The 22,447-nt window shown below is 34.1% G+C and overlaps 1 protein-coding gene across 1 annotated transcript in view; it reads right to left on the reverse strand.

The window, feature by feature from the left end:
• LOC149551812 (uncharacterized) overlaps window positions 1-17,788 on the reverse strand; it is a 126,869-nt gene extending 109,081 nt beyond the window's left edge. Inside the window, exon 1 of the mRNA XM_089787317.1 lies at window positions 17,259-17,788. Within this exon, the coding sequence (XP_089643443.1) occupies window positions 17,259-17,666 (408 nt within the window). The 5' untranslated portion in view covers window positions 17,667-17,788. The remainder of the gene's footprint in view (window positions 1-17,258) is intronic.
• Window positions 17,789-22,447: the final 4,659 nt, after the last annotated feature.

The following is a 22,447-nucleotide window of genomic DNA, read 5'->3' on the forward strand; positions in this document are numbered from 1 at the left end:
TTAATATTTTTTTGCAAGATCATGCCTAGATTTGAAGACCTTAAAGTTTCTATTTTTGAAAGTTTCAAATTAAAATTTGAAGGTCTTATAGACCTTTTTTGGGTTTAAAAGTGGTTGTAACTGTTGTTTCAGATCAAAGACTGATAGAACACTTCACGAGCATTTCGCCACTTAAGAAAGTACACCGATTGGAAACCCGAATCAAAAATTATTGTCTCGTCATAAAACACCATGGATTGGATATAAGTTGGGCATCACTTTTTGAGAGGCTTTAGCTCGTGGTTTGTAATAACATTTGAGATTTCATGTATTGTCTCTCTTATATATTAGGTGTTTGAGATGTGGGTTGCGTGTAAGACTTTGTTAGTTACCTTTGGATCTCTAGGTGGTGATACCCCTATGAAAAGCTTGCTATGCAAGTATATTTTGTTTTTGTTGTAGGTTTTTTAATAATATATTGGGCATCTTTTGGAGTGTAGGGTTTTTCTCCCAAAAGGGTTTTCCCTAGGTAAATCACTGTGTTGTGGTCTATACATTATTAAGTTGATTTTTGTTATGCTTTTGTAACTAAAGTAAAGATTTGAAATCTTTTGCATAACCCTACTCTGTAGTCAATTGTAGGAAGTTGTTTTGCGACCTTCATTTCATTAAGAGTCATTATTAACAATATTCAATAATTTCATTTATAATTTTTGTATGCATAAACAACAACCTTTTAAATTGCCAAACACTCTACAAATTCAAACCCACGAGCACAAGAGCACAACGTAGGCACAGGTCCTAAGGGTTAGTTAGTATGCACTAACTAGTCCGATCCAAAAGGATTTGATTAGTTATTAAATACCAACTAGCAAGTGATTACTCATATGATTAGCAATATGCCTTAACCAATCATTATTGCATGAAGCAAGATAAGAATATATATATATATATATATATATATATATATATATATATATATATATATATATATATATATATATATATATATATATATATATATGCATCAAGTTCATTTTAGTCTCATATGATTATGTTGGTCGCTTTTCAATTATATTCCCAAATTTATTATGACAAGTACATACGTGTGAATGTATGTAAAACATACATTCACATATATGGGCAAATAAAATATCCAATATAATCTGACTAAAGCTATCATATCTCAACACTCCCTCTTAGCCAGGGAAGATGACTAAGTATGAACAAATTTAGATACTACCTGACTCGAGATATAGGAGTATAATGAACATCAAGTTGCATGACATTCATATATCCCAATTATGGTATGAGCACTGGCAACATGTCGCATGATGTCTACCATAACACATCATGGCGTCTCACCATGATTATCTCATAAAGAATATAATGATCTACAATAGGAATCATGTCTCTTGATATCCATAAAAATGCTCAAGAGATACCAAGTATGACAAATTTAGATATCACCTCCCTCGTGATATCAAGGAGTATATTGAACATTGTTACATCCCAAAATTTTGACCTAATTTTAAACTTGTTCGTAACCATTGGATTTAACAAATTATTCTTTCATGATCATGTGAAATAGGCAATTATTTATATACGTTGTATTAAATGTTAATGAAGATGGTCGTTAACCATTAACTGTTAATAGATCATTAGCAGTTGCTTGATTTAAAATAATGATTAATATGTTTATATGAAATTATTATAGAATTGTTATTATGGTAAAAGTGTTTTCATGGGTGATTGCAAGAGAAGATGAAGAGGGGGGAAGCATTGCTAAACGAGATCATCGGAATGGGATGTTTGCTTAGTTCAGTCATCAGGATCGACAGGTATGACCTTAAACTCCTTTGGAAAGGACACAACGACTTGATCACAGGATATATTTATGGGACCCGCATGAACTATTAAGAAAATAATCTAGGAAAACATAAAATAATCTAATCAAAATATAAAACATACCTCAAGAGATTTTAATTGATCATTCATCATACTATTATAATAGATATTTATATAAGCACATATAAATATAAAAATGGAATGGCACCATTAAATTATAATAACTTAATATAATGAAGTCACCCCATTGATGTACTTACATGACTGTATGTAAGTATATATTATAATAATAGTGAATTTATAATCTTCCCAACTTCATCTTCCAACCTTTTAATTTTTCCTTTCCCTCTTCTTTGTTTTAATCAAATTAAACTCTTGGAATTTGAATTGGCTTATAATCTTTTGAAACCAACAAAAGCCAAGGAGTCCCGATTGCTATAAATATAAAAATGGAATGGCACCATTAAATTATAATAACTTAATATAATGAAGTCACCCCATTGATGTACTTACATGACTGTATGTAAGTATATATTATAATAATAGTGAATTTATAATCTACCCAACTTCATCTTCCAACCTTTTAATTTTTCCTTTCCCTCTTCTTTGTTTTAATCAAATTAAACTCTTGGAATTTGAATTGGCTTATAATCTTTTGAAACCAACAAAAGCCAAGGAGTCCCGATTGCTCTCCATCTATGGAAGCCGTGAGAGAGAGACGGAACCATATTCCTTATGCCCGAACTTCTTTATGTCTTGCTACGTATTCAAATTTCCTTGTCTCATAGCAATCGAACTTGCAATTTACCATCGATACGTCTATTGGTTACTTGCAAATTGATTGTTAAGATATGTCAAGTAGCTCGAATTCCATTACTTGCCATGAAAGAATACAAGCTGAGAACAAAGACTTTATGCATTAAAAGTGACATCCCAATCAACTAAAGGAAAACTGACCCATTTGCTAGTTCTTCAACAATACCGATTTCTTATCAGGTCATGAATTATCAGGTCATGAATTACCTTTCCAAGTTTTAAATGCATTTTCTACAGCAGTCGGCTAGGCATAGGAATTTCTTTTCATTATCTATGAACACATTGTTTAATATGTTGAATAATCCCTGTCTTTTGTGAATAACTTCTTCATAATTTCATTGTATCGAAATCATCATAAAAGAAGTTTAGTAGTAACTCTTAAGAACTTAAATAGTATCTCTTAAGAAGAGTTTCCAAAAGTAATAAGAATATGTATGAACGTTGTTAATCTCAAGAACAAGTTTTATTTGTCACAACTCATGATAAAAGATATTGAGAGCAGAATGCTCATAACTTATCCAAAACACCTGGGAATCACCAATAATGAAGCCACGAAATGGTGAAGAGGTGAAAAAGAGCAGAGTGCTCATAAACTTTTAATACACCTGGGACTCACCGGCAAGGTAGCCATGAAATGGTGAAGAGGTGGAATAAATCTGCAAGAAAACATATGAGAAATCAAACATGAATAACTTAAAAGAATTATACTTAATAGCTTACGCTCATCCCTATAATGAAACCTGTTGTCAAGTCGAGTGTGGTGATCGGGTCGTTGAACCCATCGGAAATCCTTGGCCAAAGTAGTTTATAGACATGTTTTCCATCTAATGATCACTTGATGTCAGTGGCGCCAGTTATGTAAGCATGTCCATTTCATAACTAGGTGAACATTCAAAAACACCAAGATGCTCAGGTGGTTGGACTAAAGAACATCCCAAGCCCGATCTCGAAGTAGGGAGGGTCTTTCTAATTTAATAGAATGTGTGGGGATAAGTATGGTCCATGGTTGGGAGGTCAAGCCTATGTCAATGCTTCTCTCACCAAAGCCAGGACTTGCACAACCAGCTAAAGATCCTCCGATAATACTTGTATGTTCCATTCCTTCTTTTCTTGTTAAGCATTTACTTTACTTGTATGCACAAAGGATTGTTAATCTAGTTATTTATAATTATGTTCCGTTAATCGTTAATCTAGTTATTTCAATTAATCATGAGTATAGTTATATTTTGTTAATTGTTAATCGTGTTATTTCAGTTGATCATGAATACAGTTATGTTAGTTAGTCATTAATCTAGTTATTTCAGCTGATCATGAATACAGTTATGAATAGTTAATCATTAATCTAGTTATTTCAAGTGATCATGAATACAATTATTTTTTGTTAATTTTTAAAAGCAGTTAATGTCATGTGAAGAGGATTCAGTTATATATTTATGAACGTTGGGAGTTTTTAGTTTAAACCATCGTTGTTTTAGATATAAAAATTCGGTTGTTACAAACATCAAGTCAGCATGGTATTCATATATTTGGTTATGGTAATGTGCACTTACATCACATCACATGATGTCTACCATAACTCAACATGGCATGTTCACAAATATTACTTCACATAATATCCACCGTGATTATCTCATAAAGAACATATTGATACAAAACCGATTTCGAGTCAACATGATATCTATCACTTAAGTTCAAGATATTAACTATCAAGACATCTCCATGAATATCAAGTCTGCATGATATATAAGTCATGATAGTGAACATTGTAAAGTCGTCACCTTACAATGTTGAATACAAGTGTACATTATCAGAAAGATCGTCACCTTTTAGTAATGTACACAGGAGGGCCATTAAATTCATACAGTCACACCTATGACAAAAGGTTTACACAAAGCCACCACGAATCCTATCACGTGGTGTTGTCATGGCGTCACACACATGACATCCATCATGAACCGTATCAGAGGATGGATCTATCACAACTTCTCCCTGATTGTGAAACTAGGGTTCCACCTTAAGCTTTTCTCTCATAGAGAAGAATCCAATAAAGTACATTTCAATAAATCACCGATGCTAAGACTCCTTAGCAAGGGCTTCATTCTTCATAACTCCGAGATAGTCTCCAAATGCACAAGCTTCACTTGGTGAGAATATCAGTCGCTCATACTATTGTGAAAATATATTTTGTCTAGAAGTTCTACTTCCGTGATCTACTTCCTTAGCAACTCTCTATGTTCTGATCATGACATTATTCATAGTAGTAGTTTCTTGTACACAAATATACTTGTCTAATTTCATAGTAACATGAGTAAATGCAATAAGCTTTGGATTTATCCCTAAGCATGGTGGTACCAAACATTCATAATAATGTGGCTTCTATCTGAAGTTCCAAGTACACGCATCAGCCTCTTGACCTTCTCATCCAAGATTTTCTATGATGGATTTTCAGACTCCCTCAGAATTCCTTCGCAACCTGCTCCCTTTGAAGCGATATAATCAAACTCCTCTAAGATCAATTGTAGCAGATCCTCTAGATGCTCCCTGTGCTCAAGGTCTCTCACATTGTTGGTAAATCTCAAATATATTTAATTTCCAATTTTAACTTATGTATATGGAATGTACCAAACTGGAGCTCAACTGATATTTTCAAAGCTCAATATATCTAGTTCCTCATGACAATACCTCATTAGGTGTTTATACTCCTCGAGATATAACATTGTCATCTTCATGTTGTTCAAAAATTACAACTTGCAGTGTTTATTACTGCCACCAAATATAGAAGGCACTCTAAGTACTGAAATGGATTATCAGACTCCTCGTGAATATTAACTCTCCCTCTTCGAAGAAACATTTCTAGCTACCAACTCAATCTCATTGTAGCAATTATCAAGTTCTTCTATTCTTATGCTTCTTGGTCCATCTTTGAAAGCAATAGGGAGAATGTCCAATGCAATTGAAGCATAATGATTTGCTATAGCATAACGATAAAAGTTCATGTGCATTAATCAAGCATGGAATACTCATCTTTTATTTGAAGAGAAAATGCAATCAGCAAGGAGTCCCAAATGACCAAATATGCACCAAACAATAACCATAGATCCATGGACTTGGAATATGCTGGAATATGAATCACCACTGTTGTTTCACCATCAAATGACTTTTGAGCCTCTCCAAACTTTGCAGAACCAATTCCAAGCATTTTGCAGTAATGGAAGAAATTGTGGTGTCTTGTTAAAAATGCCTGCAGGAAACTTTAATGCCTTCAACAGACTATCACCTGCCAATTGTAATCACTACTAATGTAGATTCTTTCAAGAATAAAGAGGTGTGAACTTTCCAATCATGTCTTACATTGCAAACATTTCATATTCCAACAAAAGAGGCATAATATGAACTCCTCAATGAATACGATCAGTGCAATTCTTGTGGAGAATTCCTTGTGGTCTAATCTATGATTAAAATTGTATTGGACTCCTTAGATAAATCATATTACTTCAAGACAGACTATCACTAGCTTCATAACTAATACTTTTTGCTCATAAAAAATATATTTTGCATCGTGTCTTCTCAAATTGTGTTCAATTATCTTTTACTATCAACATGATGTTTTATCCAAACATTCCCTCCTCAGTCCATGTAAGTGCAGCCAATCTACTTTTGACATTATTGCCTGAACTGATAAGTCATAGGACCTCTACCTCCTGATCTGCAGAAACATTTTGGATCACATCGTTCCAGCCCAATCCGATAGATACATGTAGAGTATTCAACTGGCATTGTTCCCAAGATGGATGAATGTTGACCTGATACATCAAACATCAACCATGATGAACTCTTGTTCTTAGCAGAGTTATCCCAAATGGTTTGAGTTTGAACACCAATCATGTTTGGAATCAAGAGCATATATAATTTACAACTCAAAATAATAGAAGCTCGCAGCGAATAAGATTAAGTTATCTCTGGCATAAGTAAATGAATAAGATCCAAAATAAACATGACACTCCTTGACTGCTTGAAATCATTCTTGATACTATATTTGTGCAGCAAGAAAGATTGACATATTTTAGAATCTCCATCCCTTTGGTTGCTGCCAATAATCATTACCATGCTTGTACAAGAATTGGCTATGTCACATGTTTGCAGAATTCACATCTACACAAATTTACTTACCTGATAGTCTTAGTTGCATTCATGGAATACTTCCTGTATGGGAGTGCATCAAGTCACAGATACTAATATAATGATTTTGGCCCAATCAATGAAATGTCGCCACTATGCCACATACACCTGTCTCCATTTCCCACAGCACTCCCCCAAGTTGTTTAAATTATTCCTTTCACCTCTCTAAATTGGTGATGACTATGGAGTCTTAATTGACTTTTGGGTGTTCATGCAATGTATTTCCCAGTACTTCAATTATAAGGCTCACACCCGATAAAATCAGTGTTGTAGCCAGATTGGTAATGTGAGTCTCAAAAGTATTTATCCTACATGTGTGCTCATAAGATCTTCCTTCAAGCGATTAGGCTTTACGGAAAGAACTTGGCTCTGATACCATGTTAAGGTAGGATAGTTTTATATATTAGGATAAATGTAATTCTGAAAATATGATCATCTTCAAGATGTAGGAGGGTATAGAACATTTATCAATCACAATATCTATACTCCTTTCAATGATGGCATATATATATATATATATATATATAGTATTGTATTCAACAGTCAATCCATGATCGGTCATGACTTGTAATGGGCACCCTATAATACTAGTTCTCAAACTAATAAAATCAAATACATAGCAATGAATTCCAAAGGCCAAACCCCAAAGGAATGACGTCTAGAATGTCACAAGAGAGGATAGACGTCCTCTAATGCCAAGAACAAATCTATACCTCACACCTCCAAGCTCTTGTCAAATGCAATTCACAATAATCCGATGCTAAACAATGAAGCTCCCACCTCAATTTATACTTTTCCATCACCCTTCTAGAAGGAAATTAAATATTAATTAATTGCATTTACTAGAAGCTTCCCCCTTCCAATAATTAATGCACTCTCTAGAAACTCCTCCCTTGCAATACGATAATTAATTGTGCTTCTAGAAAATTAAATTACTAGAGGCTTCCCCTTTTCCAATAATTAATGCACTGTCTAGAAGCTTCTCCTTGCAATCCAATAATTAATTAAATTAATTAAATATAAAATCACCTTTTAATTTTAATTTATTTACTGATTTTATAAGAAATTAATTTAATCAATTTCTTATTTCTCCACTTAGCCTTTGGAGAACGTAAAGGCTAAGAACTCCACTGAGTTGCTAAAAAGATGGGGACATTACAATCCGCCCTCCTTGAAATTGCTTGTCCTCAAGTAATCCAGCAACACAATGAACTCCAACCTCCACCTAGATCCCAAATGAAGTAGTATGCGACATCTCTATGGACATTAAACCAACTGCAAACCAGCATCATCAGGACCAACCACATGTCCTGAAGCTTAGCTCCCAAAACTTGTGCTGATGATGTAGAAGTCAGAATGTCACAAGAAGGCAACTCCGTAGAAGATCTATGAAAACTCTTGTTCCCTGTATCCACCCACATAATAGATATTGGACTGGAATCTTGATCATCACCAACATGCATTGAAAAAGATGTAGCTACAGGCAAACCATATGCACTCATGCCTACTGTATCAACAATAGGTGTAGCCACATCAAAATATATGGACACAAGAACAACACTAACTGCCTCAACAGAAAATTGAGTCGGATATGTAGTTGATGAAAACTCATAATCATCGACATGCGCGCCATCATTAGAACACACATCAACAACTGCATGCATATTGCTAAAAATCCTCATTGAATAGTTCAACTAACACAGAAGTGGTTGTTGATATGACAGTTTCCTCGCATTCTCCTAATCCAACTATTGCTACATCGCCATCCCCTAACAAAGCCTCATATGTGGACTCCTGACTCTGCACACATGACTCAACGCCAGATTGCGCATCAATAATACTAGAGCATAAACCCACAACACCAACATCATAGCTAGGTGGCTCTATACGTGTCTCAATCCCACCTAAGGAATCAACTACCTCATACACTAGAGCAACACCATAAGATCTCACATACAAATCTTCAATATTGATGCCCATCTATCTAGCCATAAGCTGCAACATTATATCCATTCGCCTATTCTGCTCATGTTGCATACGTTGTCCCTCCTCTAATGTACCCAGTAACTGTCTGAACATTACATCCTGATCTGAACAAATATACATTTTGTCAAACACTTTTCCCTCTATCCGGCTGTCCCAAATTCCCTATAAGACCTCCACAAGATGGCAGGACTTATAGCTCTGATACCACTGTAATGGGCATTAACCTGGCTCTAGTATTGTGGAAATTATAAAACCCCTGTCGCATGCTCAAACATACATGTTGTTTCAAATTCCCTATAAGACCTCCATAGGATGACAAGACTTATAGCTCTGATACCACTATAATGGGCTCCAACCGGTTATAGCTTCGTGAAACACTTTGCAAGCAAGCTCTGGTACCACTATAATGAGCCCAATAGGTTATAACTTCTTCAAACACCAAAATCTTTTATACTTCAGTTGTTTGACATTTTGTCAAACACTTTGCAAGAAAGCTTTGATACCACTGTAATGGGCACCCTGTAATATTAGTTCTCAAACTAATAAAATCAAATACATAGCAATGAATTCCAAAGGCCAAACCCCAAGGGAATGACATCTAGAATGTCACAAGAGAGGATAGACGTCCTCTAATGCCAAGAACAAATCTATAACTCACACCTCCAAGCTCTTGTCAAATGCAATTCACAATAATCCGATGCTAAACAATGAAGCTCCCACCTCAATTTATACTTTTCCTTCACCTTTCTAGAAGGAAATAAAATATTAATTAATTGCATTTACTAAAAGCTTCCCCCTTCCAATAATTAATGCACTCTCTAGAAACTCCTCCCTTGCAATACAATAATTAATTGTGCTTCTAGAAAATTAAATTACTAGAGGCTTCTCCTTTTCCAATAATTAATGCACTATCTAGAAACTTCTCCTTGCAATACAATCATTAATTAAATTAATTAAATATAAAGTCACCTTTTAATTTTAATTTATTTAATGACTTTATAAGAAATTAATTTAATCAATTTCTTATTTCTCCACTTAGCCTTTGGAGAACGTAAAGGCTAAGAACTCCACTGAGTTGCTAAAAAGATGGGGACATTACATGACTATTCAAATGAAAAGTCATTTAAGCATTTGTTAGTTAATATGCACTAACTAATCCGATCCAAAAGGATTTGATTAGTTAGTAAATACTAACTAGCAAGTGATTACTCATATGATTAGCAATATGCCTTAACCGATCATTATTATATGTAGCAAGATAAGAATATATATATGCATCAAGTTCATTTTCTCATATGATTATGCTGATCGGTTTTCAAGTATATTCCCAGATTTATTATGACAAGCACATACGTGTGAATGTATGTTAAACATACATTCACATATATGAGCAAATAGTATCTAATATAATTTGACCGAAGCTATCATATCTCAACAGAAAGGATGAGTAGTATTACATGATTTACTTCTCTCTATTAAATTCATGAGTGTCAATTTCGATTGGCAATGTTTTTAAAAATTTAATAAGTTTTTTCTGGTCTGTTCTATCAAATCATAGATCTTTTACAATTTTCTTGATCTTGGTTGGATACCAAATTGCAACCAAACCCTAATGAAAATTTCTGAGGGTTTTAAGAGTCGTAGTAGCAAGGCGAAGGAGAATGTCTCATACTCTTTCACAAGTTTATCAAATTTAATCGTTTATTTTCAATGTGATTTCACAATCGACTAATGTGTGACCTTGTGCTCCACTATGGCGCTAAAGATTGCTTTCGCTATTACCTGCAACAAACCCCAAATGGATGCTACGTAAGTTTCTATTTTACCATTACCAAATTTATTTCTATTTTATCACTCAGTTGAAATTGTTATTTTAATTCTACTTATCTCTCTAATTCCAAATTTAAGCCCACGGTACTAGAAATTTCTCAAAGCACATTATTAGGAATGAAGTAGAGGAATCATGTGGAAAAAAGAGTTAAAATGAGAAAATGCAAATATGTGAGAGATATATTGTCTGATTCTAAATTTAAAGTATTTCATCTGAATGACATTAGAGAACAAATTCTCAATTTAAGCCATTGCATCTAAATGATGTTACATATCTAATTTTTAATTATGTTTTCAAACCATTGCATGATTCTGTGTTCTAATTCCAATTTCAATTTGAGGAACCAAACGCATAAAAATGTATCTTCCCACTCATCTTTCGAGTGAAACAAACAGTTCAAGTAAAATCCCAAAAATAGGAATGAAGATTTGCAAAACCTTGATTTGGCTGAATCGAGATTTGTAGAAATCTCGATTTCAACAATTCCACAAACCAAACAGACCCTTAAAGATGTATGTGAGCTACGTTGCAAATCTTGCTAGATTTATTATAAAAATTTGAAATCTAGACGTATTAGAGAAACTAAGATTATTTCTAAATCATCAATTAATTCATACATATGCAACCGTACAAATTTTTGAAGGAAAAAAGAAAAAATTTGTCAAAAATATGTTTTTTGCTAAGTAGGGTTTACATTTTTATCCTATTAAATGTGCCCCATTCTTTACAAAAACAAACCCCATCTATGTTCAACAACCACAATTCATGTTTAAAGACTAGTATCTTGATTTAGTCTCTATTTTATTTGTAATCTTATCACTACTTCAATAGTATTTTGTCTTCTACCTGAACCATGTATTTATATTGGCTTATGAATTAATATTGGTAATGTTGAAGGTCTACAACCATAGTGGCCTATGTAGTTGCTAATGGTGAAGATGTGCAGTAGCATGTATATTTTCATTTGCAATGGAATTGAAGGTTTCTATCTATAGTGGCATTCAGATGATCTTGGAGCATTGAGTAGTTGAGAAACATATGTTTCGTCACACTTTTTTTGGTTTTGATTTTACAGTTTTGATTTTTGTTTTTGTTTTCTATTTTGGTTTTAGATTTAACTTTAATAAAAAAACGTTTTAGATTTTACTTTTATAAAATAAAATCAAATTAACACTCAAAGGGTTCTATAGGGGTCCCTAAATGAGAATAATAACAACATAGATACAAAATATAAAACTATATACTTAATGCTGCATTACCACACAAGGGGGAAAACAATATGAGAGGATATAACCAAAAGCCAATAAAAACATCCATAGACAAATCAAAACAGGCAAAAACATTAGCCCAACCATCATCAATTGCTAAAAAGCTATCCCCCAACCACCAACACCATAACCTAAAGTGCTACCTCCCAAACCATCATTAGAAAACATATGCCCTTCAATAGTAAAAATCGCTCCATCCTTAAACCCAATGACAACTAATTTAGGATCAGCCAAGGAGATAAAGCCACCATTCATCAAGATCAAGAACTATTGCCCATTAATGGCATTCTAAATGGGAAAGCTTTAAAACCTCCAAAGATGACAAAGTAAAGCAACTTGCCATATAGAACCTCATTCAAATGAGCCATGGGAAGATGCTTGGTTACCTTCCACAAGTCCAAACAAGGTCTATGAGTTGTTCACATTGCAATGCATCACTAAAATTATTTTAGAAAGTAGACTTTATTCATTCATCGAGCTTCACCGCCATTATCAAAGGCTAGAAGAAGCAAGTGCTTCACTACATCCCAAACTAAGAACCACAAGACAAGCACTCCTTGACCAAAAAAACTTTTCAACAAATTTAGACAAATTACATAAAATGGAAATTTTTCCTCAACCAATGCTCTGAGGTCTCGTACCACCACTCTTCTACCTAGCCATAAAGCAATCCTACAAACATCACACCCACTAAATGACCACATGGTCACAAAGGCAACAAACGCCGTGAAGAAAACATCACAAACCACAAAGAAATGGTTTAAAGAAACCAAAATATCACAAATAAATATACTCTCTATGGTTGGCCAGCATAATCGATGTCACACATGAAAGAATGACTATATAATGTTCGCAAATTATGGATACCCAAATTTTGCCCCAGGTCACACTTTGTAATTGAAACAAGTAAGGTTTTGAGATACCTTCCAATTTAATTGAGACCCTGCAAACAAATTAGGAATCATTTATTATCAAAATTCACAAAATACGTATCTTTAGTTAGAAATAAGCATACTAGATGTGTAGATCTAATCACTAGTTAACTTAAATCAATTTAAGAAGACTCAAACATTGGAGAAATAAGATAGGGTGACTTGATAGTGTGCCCTAAAGTCCCTCTACCCTAAGTCCTCTTGGCCTCATGTGGCCCATGCCACTCATATGAGGGTGAGGTAGGGTGGGGTGTTGTGGGTGGGGTGGAGTGGGGGGGCAGGCTACATAGTGAGGTTTCCTATAACAATTCCCCTCACTTCTATCCTACTTCCAATGATTGAGCATTCTTATTAAAATTGTTTTCCATTATAGAGGGCATGAGAAGTATTCACAATCCATGAAGTCCATCCTTCCTAAGGCCAAAGGCAGTACACTTCGTACCCCTTTGGCCCCATGGGAATCTCTGAACATATAACATGAGGTGGCATGTTTAGAAGGTGACCCCATCACCGTTCCCTTATTTGTAATCCCTTATTTCCCCTACCATGGCCAATTATAGCAGTCAAAGAATATTAATATGCACAACATCTTATACACCTTTCCTATATTAAACCATTCCTAAATCAACAATATGTCTATAATACTGTGATAAAAATCATTAAATGCATATTAATTCAAAGGTTGCAAGTGTACATGAGATTCTCCCATTATACATGGAAACAATACCATAGTATAAAACTGGCGTGCTGTAAGTCCACAATATATGGTTCCTATTGCATGTATATATGTCTTTCTTATGATTTGATCTTCTTATCTCAATCAATGCCTTCCGCCAAATAAGTTTCTACCTTATATAGGCATTTGGGAGGACAATGAGTCACAGCCCAAAAGAGGTGTCTTCTCCAAACTAGCCATTGCCTCCTCAAACTAATTGTGTGCCTCTTCAATAGTATCATGGTCGTTGTGCTTAATGATTGATTAAGAGCTAAAGATCACTGATAGCAAAGGAACGAATATTATGGCTGATTGATTCCTTAATTGAGCTTTGTAATAATAAGACAATTTTCAGTAATATATACCTGATCTTATTATCTACTTTGTGTTAAGGAATGTAGGATCTTTAGATAGAGTATTCTGATTTACTTGTTCTCAGTTATTTGTATGACAATCTGTCCTTACTTAAGTAATCAAGATATTGACTGATATATCTGTGCGATGATTGTGTAGATTGCCAAAAACTCCTTCACTAGATGATGCTGTGAGCAGTAATCACAATGAACAGGTTATCGATCTGTACAAGATCACTATCTATAACACTGGCTTTGATCTACAGAAGACTGCTGATGATGATATATTTATATTGTAATTGCAGTTGCTTGAGATAATAACATGAATTGTATTTGATGCTTTCTCTCAATGATCGAACCAATATAAATATGAATAAGAGAAGTCGTGTCCATGTAGAGACATGACTCTACGTGGCATGTGCCCAGTAGGGTCATGTCCCTACGTGGACATGACTCTTGGTAACACAAGATGGTTATGGTTAAGAGCCCGATAACCTCAGGGCATTATAACTCTCCATTATAATCATTTCTGGGCGCACAAAATGCAGACTCGATCTCAGAGCAATATTTATATTGATACATGGACAATGATCATCATTCACATGATCGCAGATATGTATAATGTTGGTCATCTTTGATCAGACTAAGCACAGGGATAGATGCCCAATCTGGGCAAGGCAATGAATCATCATTTTATCAGATCTGATCAGGATTTGTTATATATATATATATATATATATATATATATATGTATGTATGTATGTATACTGATATTTCTTTGATCAGATCTGACCGATACTATAATTCAACACTTTGGAACTTCACTTTCTCCATTGATGGGGCTTGATCAATATGACAGAAGCTTCATTTGATAACAATGATTCGATACCAAACAGATCACAAATATGTTAGACCCCTTGGCACAAGGTTTTATCATTGATGTCAAAAAAGGTATAAATATATGTTTGGTATAAACACACGGTATGCACATATGGCATAAGGTTAGCATTCAGTTGAGCATTGATGTGTGTGTTTGTATATGGATACAGTGGAACTATATTAGTGCTGCATCAAACTCATGTCAAAATCCATCAAACCCAAGAACTGGTTTCTAGAGTTTGGTAATAGTTTTGTTTTTTAGTTTTGTATTAGTTTTTTATTGTTCTGTTTTTATTGAGATATCAAAAAGCTCTTTTTCTTTTATCAGGATCTCAAATATCCAGGTGCAGTAAAAAGCTAAGTCACAAGGTTCAAATTCAAATTCAAGTTTGTCCATCATAAAATTCAGATGGAATTCGGTAAGGATAAAAACTCAAAAAAAAAATTGCCATTAAATTTACTAATTTTTATATATTAGTAATTTATCCACAAAATTGTCAAAATAGTTTTGAAATTGCTAAATAATTAAACTAAACAGCTGGATGTTATTTTAAAATAAAATAATATTATATTAAATATCATAAAATTTGGATGAAGTTTGGAAAAGGGTATAAATTCACTGAAATTTGAATTTCATTGATGAAATTCGATGTATTCCTGTGACTTAGGTTAAAAGTATATTCATTTTTGTTATAAAAAAAATTAAAAATAGAGTTCAGTTCATTTTGTTTTTAAACCCAAGTCAAGGGTTTTTCGGTATTTCAAGATTTTTTGAGTTCTTTTGGTCTATCAATACCAAATTTGGTTACTTTCTGTTGAAAGACGGGAGTTATCTCTTCACCCTAGTTTGTTTTTGTGGATCATTTAATAAAGCATGTAATCTCTGTGATATCTTTTCCACACTTGTTCAAGCAAACAAATCATGAGTGTTACATTGTGTTAAAAAGAATCATTTTTTTATTCACCATTGTAGAGATATTGTGATCATCTTTTGTATTAGCAGTTAATGTTGAAAGAATGGCATCGTATTGAATTTAAATTTAATATAATTAATCATTAGGTGTAAAAACATTAATATGCTTAATGAATTATTATATTATGTTCTGCGACATTTTGTTCATTTACATATGACTCTGAGTCTCAGCCGATGCAAGACCAGAATATGTTATTGAAAGAAACACGGATAGTATTCTGTATTGGTTTGTAAAGAAATTAACTATGACAGCTAGCAAAGCACATTGTTAGTGAAACACATTACCAGTGAGGCACTCTGCTATGCTAGTAAGATATTTCAATAGTCTATCAGTGAGATAGCATTGTCAGTGAGACTATATAGCCAGTGAGACATTGTAAACTTGAAAATTTTCAGATAAACCACCGAGATAACTTGGAGTGCTTTTATTCCGCAGAGATTTCCAATCAGGATGTCTTTGGTGTTATGGATGGTTATTATCACTGATTTGTTTGTTTTTCATATTCATTTGTCTATCATGTGCCATTAAGTCTTTAAAGTTGTTTTAAGTTCGTTTGATCTGCATTCATCCATTGTGCTTCATATGTTGAAATGATGTACACTGAACATCTTCGTTTTGGTTTCTTTTAATTATGTTACTGATCATGAGTTTACATTCATTGTTGCATGGTGAAGTTCTAATGCTGATATTTATCTTAGTTTAACAAAAAGAGTCATGAATCTCAGTTCAGTAAAAGTTATCATAATATGCATCAGTTGTTTTCGTCATCACAGTATCTGTATAGTACTCCTGCTTGTCATCGATTGGGATTGGAGTTTTAACAGGCAAAGCTTTATCATTATGTCTATGTTTGGTCCTTTCATGTTCACGGTTGGTCAAAATTAAGTCTGGTTTTAATTGCACCACTTCCTAATCCACAACATTGTTTAGTTTCATAGAAAAGTAAACTAACCGCCCTTAATAAAACAGCCTTTACTGATTAGAATAGCATTACTAGAGTTGCCGCATGCCACCCCATAAAAATTAAATTTCAAAACCCCTTTCGAGGATGGGGATCATATAACACGGATGATCTTAACACTTTCACAAAATATTACCCCATGTTTAACGACAGTTTAATATTTAAAATTTGTTGGCTTTTAAATTTTAATTAAAAACATAATGTTTTTAAGTCTACGAGATCCAGATCAAGCAATTGAACCTTAACGATTTAACTGCAGTTGCCAAAGATTTATATAAAAATGTCTAGTAACCATCTGTTTATGATCGGTTTTTGAGCATAAGACCAAATTAGTTCCCTCTGCACCCATCTCATTCTTCTTAAGCTCAGGGCCAACTGGGTGGGCAAACCTCCTACAAAGAAGTTCCTAAGGGTGTCTAGCCTTGGCAGGACTACGTAGCATGATCTAGGGCTTGAAAGCTCAGCCTCTTCAGCTCAAACTAAAAAGATTCAAATAAATTCATAACACGGGAGCAATGGGAACCATCGCAAACATACCTTCAAGGTGGCACATAAAACCGACTGATCTTCAACCGGGCACTCTCTGGAGCTCGGTTGTGCATCATTTTCATCATTTAATGCATGAGCAGAACCCTCGTCTCTGGAATTAAGCTGCTGTAAACCCTCGTCCTGTTGTTGATTAGCCCCAAATCCTGTTTCTCCGTCAACAGTAATCTCCGGAAAAACCTCTGCTGTGGAATTGGTATCCCTGATCTGCAGACAAGTCCGCTTTCTTTTCACCAAACCCTTCCCGGAAACCGAGCTCGAGCATTTCGTCCTAGCAGCAGTTGCATTCTCTTTCTCGTCACTTTTTCTCTGTCTTCTTTTAGATGAAGAGCGCAAATTCATATGGGAGGAAGGCGTGATATCTACTGTAGAAGCGTGCCTGCTTCTTGGATATCCCATTGCTCTGAAATCATTATCCAGATCTCGAAGTCACATAGCCTGAATCTGAACTCCTCTACTGTATATTCTTCTTCGTATACAAGAAGATTACAATTGAGTTAAACGGAATTAATTAAAGATGGGCGGCAAAACCGTTGCAATTTGAACTTGTAGTGCACTTTTTCCAACTCTCTTCGAGGAGGACTCTTTATTGTGGAAGAGTACAAATACTTGGGCATCGATTTTCATAACAAACTCAATTGGGATACTTGTAGATCGAAAAGAATCCAAGGGGGCTGGAAGGCGTTATACTCTTTACAAAACAAGTGCAGGAACGCAGAATTATGAGATTGGACGACCATGAAAACTCTGTTTGGTTTGCTGGTCACTCTGGTTATTCTATACGGATGTGAAGTGTGGGGCGGTAGTATGTCCAAACAGAAATGGCGGCAAGTAGAAAGAATTCAAAAACACTTTATCACATGCAATCTTAAAGTCAAGACCACAGTTCCGTATGAAATCCTTTTGGCGGAGGTGGGTTCCTTTCCATTAGAAGTCGTCGCATTGATCCGAATGCTAAGCTATTTAAAGAAAACCCAAGGTCTAGAAACACATCGTTGGCCCAAGTTGGTAATAGAGGAAAAACTTGTGAGGCGGAAAAGCACATGGATGAAACAAAATGACAAATGGATGCAAAAATGGGATATCAACATCCAAGCTTGCCCGGATAACATTAAAGAAATAAAAAAGTTTGTCAATGAAAAATTTCGCAATATTCTGTGGACAAGACACATAGGGAGGAAAAAATCTGATTACATTAAAGAATTTAATCCCACTTCTAGTCATGATGAAAAGGCCTATATAAGAGCACCTATTAACTGGAAAGCAAAAATGTTGATGGCACAAATTAGAACTAGTTCACATCAGCTGCGATGTGAAACTGGTAGATGGCAAGTTCCAAAGGAAGAGTGGGCAGACAGAACATGTTTATTTTGCAATATGGGAACAGTGGAGACAGAGCAACACTTTGTCATGGAATGCTTGGCTTACAACGACATCAGATCTGATTATACAAAAATTTTGCAGAACAAGGACTTCAACTATTTATTTGAGGAAGATCAAGTGAAGAGAACAGCGGAGTTGATTATCAAAATTCAGAGAAGAAGAGACAAGTTAACCAAAACTTTGCAACTAACTAGTTTGGCTCCTGACTCGGGAGGGCGATTGCATGGGTCCCATAGACTACTTTAGTCTCGTGGACGTCATTAAAATCTATCATATCATATGCTTAACGTAGTTTCTTTGTGGGGTATTGTCTTGATTTTGGATAAACGTCGTTGCAACTTATGTTCGAATATAAAAAGGTCTAAAGTGGTTTTTAATGGTTGAAGATAGATGGCTTAAAGTGGTATTTAATGATATATTATACAAACTTGGATGTAATGGATGAGCAAATGGAATATTCATTTCATTAAGTGTCCTACAAATAATAAAGAAATAAAGATTTTCATTATGGAGGAATTTTACAAGAGAAATTGGGGAAAAGGAATTGGAATGAAAATAACTTATTGTATGAATGAATTCAATAACACATGTGATCAACTCCAAAAAGCATAGATAGTTGTAAACATTTATTGGAAGGCTAAATTTCTTATTGCACGACTCAGAACCAACTATCATCAACTCTGTTGTGAGATCGAACGTTGGAAGGAGGTTAAAAGAGTCTTGGAAAGAGGCAATTTGCATGTTTTGTGATTCTTGGAGGGTGGAAACATAACAACACTTCATTTTAGAATGTGATGCATACAACAACAAGGTCAATTTTTTGGATATTATATCTGACCGATCTTGGCATAACTTATTCATTAAGGAGAACATTGAGAAGTTAGGGAGACTTATCATTAGCTTGCCCCAAAAAAAATTGAATTACTAAAGTTGTTTTAAGTTGGAAGGTTGTCCCATAAGCTATGTTTAGCCTCGATGATGTTAAAAATTATTTATCTACTTTATTCTATGAAATCTAGTTGACTTCATCATCTCTTATATGATTACAAAATTTAATATTAAAATCTAAATTGTTTCACCACTCGATGATGATGTCAACATTATTTAGAATTGTTGTTCGTAACTACAAAATACAAAATATATCATACAAAGTCTAATTAACTCTATTATTTATTAACGATGATACCAACTTTATTTAGGATTGTTATATGTAATTGCAAAACCTTATTTGAACTTATTCTTGATCATTTTTTAAGTAATGTGTACTTGTAAATAAGCAAACTTTCCTACGTGACTTCAAATGTTATAGGATAAACCAACTTCACTAAAGGAAATAAGTTACAAACAAAGGTTGTAGAGATTGAAGATTGTTCATCAACAAATTTCCAAGGCCATGCACCATTCTCGTCTCCTTTCCTTTTCAATTCCCACCCCCCTCCTTGTTCCTCCACTTGTGTCACAACCTTACCCTACATTGAAGGCCTATCTAAAAATATTTCTAAGATCCACAGTAGGAAAGGTCTTCAATGTGCCTTTAAACCTTTCGTCACTATGGAGCTTTAGACCCCTTCTCTCAAGGACCCAAAGACATTCTTCTTGAGTCTGGTGTCTACAAAATTGATTGTTCTTGTAGGGGGGCTTACATGGGCGAGATGGGTAGATCGTTTTACACAAGAATTAAGGAACATGGAGTAGATATTAGACATGGTCGGGTCCTCAAGTTTTCCATTGTAGACTACTCGTTCTCCACCAAGCACCAAATTTGTGTTGAGAGCACTTGGATCTTGTCTAAGGAAGATAATTTTTTCAAGCATAAAATCAAGGAAGCCATCAAAATTAGCAACAATTCTTGCAAAATTGGGATGAAGGGTGCATGTTAAGTCCATCATAGTGTCCCTTATTATCCTTCCTTAGAAGTTCTACCTCTTCCTCCTAACTTGTGTCCCTTTGTATTTGTCTCTCTTCTTTCTTCTCATGTGTGGTTGCCTTCCTACTACTCTAGGGCTTTGCCTTTGTCGACTTTAGGCTCCCTCCTCCCCCTTTTTCCTCCTAACCTAGTGGGTGGCTTATTTGTTGTTGGTGTGTATATCATATACCTTCTTTATTTCCTTTGCTCATTGCCATGTTCTTTAGGTTGGTTCCTTTAGTGATTGTTGATTTTCTTCTCTTGTTATCTCATTTTCATGCTGTTCTTCTTTTCACTTCCTGTGTTTGTTTGTTAGCCCTTCGTGTGGTTGTTTTCAATTTCTATATTCTTTCTCTTACACTCACTCTCTCTCTCTTTCTCTCTCTAACACATGCACCACCCTGTGTGTGTGTGTGTGTGTGTGTGTGTGTGTGTGTGTGAACTAAGTATGTATATAAATAGAACCCTACACACACACACTTATTTTACAAACACATATGTTTTTATTCTCATATCTTTAATTTGTTTTTCCCCTTTCACTTAGTAGTGCTTGTCATTCTTTTCCACACACACATGTCCTTCCTTCATTTAATTTTACATTTATTTTGTATTCATTTAGTTTATATTTAGTGTTATATAATTGGGTTAACTGGGTTCATTTTTTTTGTATGCTATTGAATTGGATTAATTGTGTGTGTGTGTGTGTGTGTGTGTGTGTGTGTGTGTGTGTGTGTGTGTGTGTTAAGAGGGAGAGAGATTATTTGGTCTTATTTTTATGTAGCATGTTTTTATATATTTATAATTATATATGAGTATATGTGCATTTGCACATACATATGGTTATATATATTATAAATTAATAAGTTTCATTCTTATTGTTTATTATATATTTTTTCATTTAATTTTTGTATATATATATATATATATATATATGATCACTCTTTTTTTTTTGCCGATAAAAGCTCATAGCCATATTATTTATACATATTTAACTAAAAAAGTTTACATTGACTTTGTTCAAACAGGCACTGGTAGGAAAGAATGAAGAAGAAAACCTTCAGTCTTGCCCGGGACATTTGTCCTATACACTTTTACATTACCAAAGGGGCATACCCCAGGTTATAGGTTTTTCAAAATTATTAATTCTTTACAATGATTTACTTGTATTCATTTTTGTACAATTGCTTTGATTACATTTTCAACTTGAAAGGTTTCTCTTTCTTTGTGACTCCATATTTGCTTCTTAAGGAAATTTGAACTCTTGATAAATATATGCTTGACTAGCTGTCTCCTTTCAGCTAACCTCCTTTAGCTTTAAAATTATTTCTTTCTTCATAGCCTCAATATTTTGCTAAAAAATTCACCCTCATTTCAATTGCTAGTCTAAATAAGAGTAATCATTGAAGTGTTTAAACTTTTCTTTACCTTGCAATTGGGGTTATTCGATGAAGGAGAACAAAATTTTTGAGTTTTTGGAACAATATAGAAATCTCAAAAATAGAATGGAGAGATGAGAGTGTAAATTATTCATAACCATTTCTCATCAGATTGCTCTGAGTGCTGAAATAAGGCACCAATATTCTAAATGTTTTAATGTTAAAACTATTTGGAAATGACAGAAATATAACAAGGGTCATATTAATGACAAGATAGCCAACAAAACCATTGTTATTTTGTTAATTGTTGTTATAATTAGAATTATTATGCCAAATTTTATTCACTCTTGACAAGCTTTCCTACTTAATTTCAATTGAAATATTATTCATTTTCAATTTAAATTAGTTTTCCAAATTTCGATTGGATTTACTAATGGTGCATGCTACTTAGGTTATTTTGCTTAAATACTTGCTTTAATTTTTATTCAATAAAAAGGTGCTTTATTCATTAAAAT

Source organism: Cupressus sempervirens, chromosome 6 (genome assembly GCF_028749045.1).
Source record: "Cupressus sempervirens isolate cs-2001-9-10 chromosome 6, ASM2874904v1, whole genome shotgun sequence".
NCBI classification, from domain to species: Eukaryota; Viridiplantae; Streptophyta; class Pinopsida; order Cupressales; family Cupressaceae; genus Cupressus; species Cupressus sempervirens.